General features: G+C 34.6%; 1 protein-coding gene across 1 annotated transcript; it reads left to right on the plus strand.

The window, feature by feature from the left end:
- Positions 1–1,630: 1,630 nt before the first annotated feature.
- On the plus strand, positions 1,631–4,218 carry LOC145956506 (uncharacterized). Its single transcript, XM_083072106.1, has 2 exons — positions 1,631–2,584; positions 2,717–4,218. Exons 1-2 carry the CDS (start codon positions 2,417–2,419, stop codon positions 2,987–2,989), a joined length of 441 nt encoding a protein of 146 aa, XP_082928232.1. The 5' UTR covers positions 1,631–2,416; the 3' UTR covers positions 2,990–4,218.
- Positions 4,219–4,867: the final 649 nt, after the last annotated feature.

The raw sequence follows: 4,867 nt of genomic DNA on the forward strand, positions 1-4,867 counted from the left end.
TTTACATTGGACCCCTTTTGACCTGACGTAAAAAAAGTTGTTTTATTCCCCTAGCACCTTCATCTTCTTCGTGCATGAAAGTGTTTTTCCATTGTTTTCCTCTAGGGTTTTTCTCTAGCGATTTCTGGCAATGGTGGTGCGATTTTTGTCGGGTCTTTGGGTGTTTTTCGCTCACGGTGAGCGGTGACAACAACGGTGAGCGGCGACGACAACGACAGCGAAACCCATTTTTGATTCTGAACCTATCTTTCCAATTGGGTTGAATCATTTAGGCGTTTTCATGGATTGAAGTTAGTGTTTTCATGTGTGTATTGATCTTTCTGTGTAAAAATGTTTTATTCCTGCACACGAGTGTCTTGACAATGCTTTCCTCTCCAGCGATTTTCGGCGACAACGGTGCGAGACCTTTGGACGTTTTTCCATTCACAATGCACGACAGCAAGACCCATTCTTTTTTTTGGACATATCTCTCGGATTGGATTGAAGCATTTGTGTATTTTTTGGACGTGTTCACGGATTGACAAGGTTATTTTGTTTTGGTCTGTCAACCATTTCTCATCGGTTATGAAAACATCCAACGTAAATTTACGTCTCCTACATTGACGTCGGACTTTTTCTAATGTAAAAAGTCTAAAATAACAGACATAAAATGTCTCTTTTGTACTAGTGTCAATTTTATATGAATCTTATTCATAGAATAAGTAGTTGACTAGATAGTTATTACCAATTCTAGCTAGCCATAAGGCCTATATGCTCAAGGAGTTGTCGGTGCTTGCTTCAGGAAACCATGGATCAATCTTTGCTATTGTGAATACTACGACTATGAGAATGTGAAATGTGATGAAATGAGATAAGACATGAAATTCCGTTACAAGTAAAGTGATGAGTCTATGAGTTTGTGAATGCATGACATGCATCATGATTTATATGACGAGGTATGATATGGAGTACATCATTACGCAAAACCCTCCAAGTGTGAAACATCTTGGAGGAGTCCTAGGGGATAGTGTGGTTTGGAAGGCCCAGTTTTGCCCGTTTGTGTGCATGGGACGTATCTTGCGTGACTTTGCTATCCTCGATGAGACCCTAGCAGTACATCCTTCTAGTTGAGAGTGCACGATTGAGCCGACATGTACTCATAGACTACTCTAGGTATGTTGCTTTGGTAGCATACCACGTGATATGTGATTATGAGACACGTGACTGTCGCCACATGCATGCATTTATGAGTCGAGTCCATGACATCATTGCATGATGAATGACCATGCATGATGAATGACCGTGCATGTGTTACCGTTGTATGTATAATTTGAATTTTGCACCTGATTAATGTGTAGCTATCGATGTGCTTGTTATGATTTGTGTGTGTTGCCTAACTGTTATTTGTACACCTGAAACCGAATGAGATGTTTCTCAATCCCTTGTTCTTTGTATTTGTTTAAATTGTGTTGCAGGTGATCATCAACATGAGGATGTTGGTGATGAGACTTAGGTTTCAGTTGGGCATGCTCTAATAGGATACGCAACATTGGGCATAGCTAAGCTTAGTTTAGGATTTCATTATTGTTATTTTGTTTTAGAAAAAAATTCATGTTTCATTTTTCTATAAATTCCGCATTTGACCATGCTTTAAGTTTACGAATGTGAATTCTCTACTCTTATGTTAATGGAACTATTGTTTTAATTCTAAAGATTTTATTTAACCCAATAATATGTTTTTATAATTATTGTATATCGATGTTAGGATAAAAGATGTCACACGATTCGAGAAGAGAAGAAAAAAGAAGGTGTAAAAAAACGAAAAATTACACGATATAAAGGAAGATCAATTAACTTACCATTAAAAAGTTTTCTTTGAAAAATAAAAAATAAAGTTAATAGAGTGATTTTTCAAGTCTTTGAACAACTAAAAAATCATTCAGCACAATTTTATAATTAAGTTAATTTAAAATTTTATTATTTTTCTGAATTCATTCATTATTTGAAGAATATTATTGTGATTACTAAAATTAGTTTATGAAAATAAAAATATTTAATTAAACACCTGTATTTTAAAGCATAAAAAATATATCTGGATAAAACTGTTTTGCTGAAACGAAATTCAAATTTAAAAATTAAAAATTAAAAGCAAAACCCTTTATTTTAAAAAAAATAATAAAACATTTATTATTTCTTAAAAAATATTATTTTTTACGTATAAAAGAATAATTAAATAAATATACTACATTGATAGTGTGAATTAATAGATTTTATTTTGATTTTGATTTAAAAAAAATTCAATTAATATTTGTGGCGGTAATTACTAATTATTGATAGGTCGAAAAGAAATAAATTCCCGCGTTCGAATCCCTATAAACGTAAGAAGGTGAAGAAGGCAAAGTCACCACACTGTCTCTATTGTTTGCTATTGTACACGATGAAGACACTACTGAATGGCGGAAAGCAGCCCGAGTCATTGCAAAAGAGAAAGATGAGCCTCAATCTAGTCTCTATCATCGTTGATCGTTTTCTCCTCGATAACAACTTTTCCCTCACGCGTTCCACCTTTCTTAACGAGGCTTCCTCTCTTATTGCCAACCAAGAGGTATGCTACCTTCTTTTTCATTTTTTCTTATTAGAATTGCTCCAATGATTTTGTCATTCTAATTCTTATCAATCAACAAAAAAGAGCTATCAGCAATATTCAAATTTTAATTCTAATTTTACTATTTTTTAGGTGTCAAAGAGTTTGCTGAGTTTGGAAAATATGCTGGATGAGTATATATGCTTGAAGGGAGAGAAGGCGTCGCTGCATCAAGAAAGGGTTTCGCTGAATCAAGAGAAAATCAGGATTCAGATGCTGTTGGGAGACATGCAAAATGCTGTCAACACATTCAATACTTTTCGGAGGCCACCCCCACCCAATGTTGCAGACATGAATGCAAATCCTGCAATGCTTCCTCAATCCAGAGTTTCTCCTTCCGGTACATGTTTTTCCTCTTATGCTTGAAAAATCGGTCGTTGCTGCCTTTTCTGTTTTAATTTTTCGTTTCAATGTGGTAGGCAGTCTTATTTGCTGATTTTGATTATTAAAACTGCAATAGCTATTTAAAACTTTTCAAGTTGTGGTACGATTAATTCAAATTGAGTTGTGGTATTAGTTTGTGCATACATTGTCATCATTTAAGTCGGTGATAATTGCATGAAAGGGTTCTTGCCATGTAGTTGTAGTTTCAAACAGGAATTTAAAACATTTACTAGCTTGATGAAATAAATATTTTGCCTATTTTAAGAACAAAGATTAGGTACGAATGTGGGATTTTTGTTATGTGTTATTCGTAAATGATTAGTGGTGAGGTGAACAATCCTCACCTTATAAGTATTGCTAATTTAAAAAAGTAGAGAGCAATCTCCCCTTACAAGTTTTGTAAGGTAAGGCTTGTTCACCTTAAATTATTTTGATTAGTTGATTTGGAATTTTCAATACTATGCGAAAAGAGTTGGATGCTTCATGTTTGAAATCTGTATAGTTAGATATAATCTATGTTTCTAGTGTTGATTTTTGGGTAGTTTCAATAAATCAGTCTCCGATTACGACATGCAATGGGAAGACTGCAGAACAATTGACTTGTTTAGGGAGAAGTCAATGCATTTCTCCAATCAATGTTGATTTGGACCAGACAAGTGAGAAGGATCTCGTAAGTAGCAGGTTGGATACTTCTAATATGCATGAGAGCTTAGACAAATCATTGCCTGATGATGATGATGATGTTGCATACAACTTTGACATGGGAGACATATCATCACACAATTCTTGGGATTTTGATATGGACAAGTTTGACAAGGAAGACTTATCTGAATGCTGCGAAATCGAATGTGGAGCCTTCATTTCATGATGACACTGTCTGAACTCTGAAATGGAAACATGGATTTTTTTTTTTTTTAATATTTTTTTAGCTTTGTATTCATTATTCGGTGATAAAACCCACATAGGAATTTGGAACTGATGCTGCGAGTGCAACATTGGCTATATCTTATTTGATCTTATATCACCTTATTGTTTAGTTTGGTCTAGTGAAAAACTTGGGCCTTTTGAAGCTAACTTTACTGTATGTGTACATTAGAGTGTTGAAGGATGTCCTGCTTTTTATTAGAGCTGTCAAAACGGGCTCCCCGGCCCGGCCCACCACGGGTTGGCCATTTGGTGGGCCAACCCAACCCGGCTCACTTATCAGTGAGCTCAAAAAAATCGAGCCCGGCCCGGCCCACCACGGGTTGGTGAGTTAAACGGGTTAGCTCACCTTTAAAAAAAAATAATTTTTTTTTCATTTTTTTTATTAATATACAACTAAAGCCCAAAAATTTAAACTTATTTTTAAAAATATGAGATTCTTAATTAAGACATCCATAAATGAATCATTCATCTCAAACATTAAATGATAATTTTAAATACAATCAAATCAAATCTAAATAATCTCAAATAGATAAATATAATTCAAAATCATCTTAAACTTCAAATATAATCCAAAATCATCTTAAACTTCAAATACAATCCAAAATCATAAAAATTACAAATCACAATTTAACATTAAATTATTATTGTCTCATGTTGGACTGCACCATGACCCAATAATTATTGTATTTTTTTAAAAAAAAAATTTAATCACGGGTTGGTGGGTCAGCCCGGCTCACTACGGGTTCAATCCGGGTGAGCTGGGTTGTTAGTGAGCTGGGTTCAAATTTGACCCGCATTGAAAATTTCAAATTTTTTTTAACCCAACCTGGCTCGAACTCGTGGTGAACTGGGTTGGCTCACCGGGCCAAGCCCATTTTGACAGCTCTACTTTTTATTCTCGTGTTAAACTTACATCGGTTATTTTTTTTAAAA

This window comes from Cajanus cajan, chromosome 3 (assembly GCF_000230855.2).
Source record: "Cajanus cajan strain Asha chromosome 3, NIPB_CcT2T_4, whole genome shotgun sequence".
NCBI classification, from domain to species: Eukaryota; Viridiplantae; Streptophyta; class Magnoliopsida; order Fabales; family Fabaceae; genus Cajanus; species Cajanus cajan.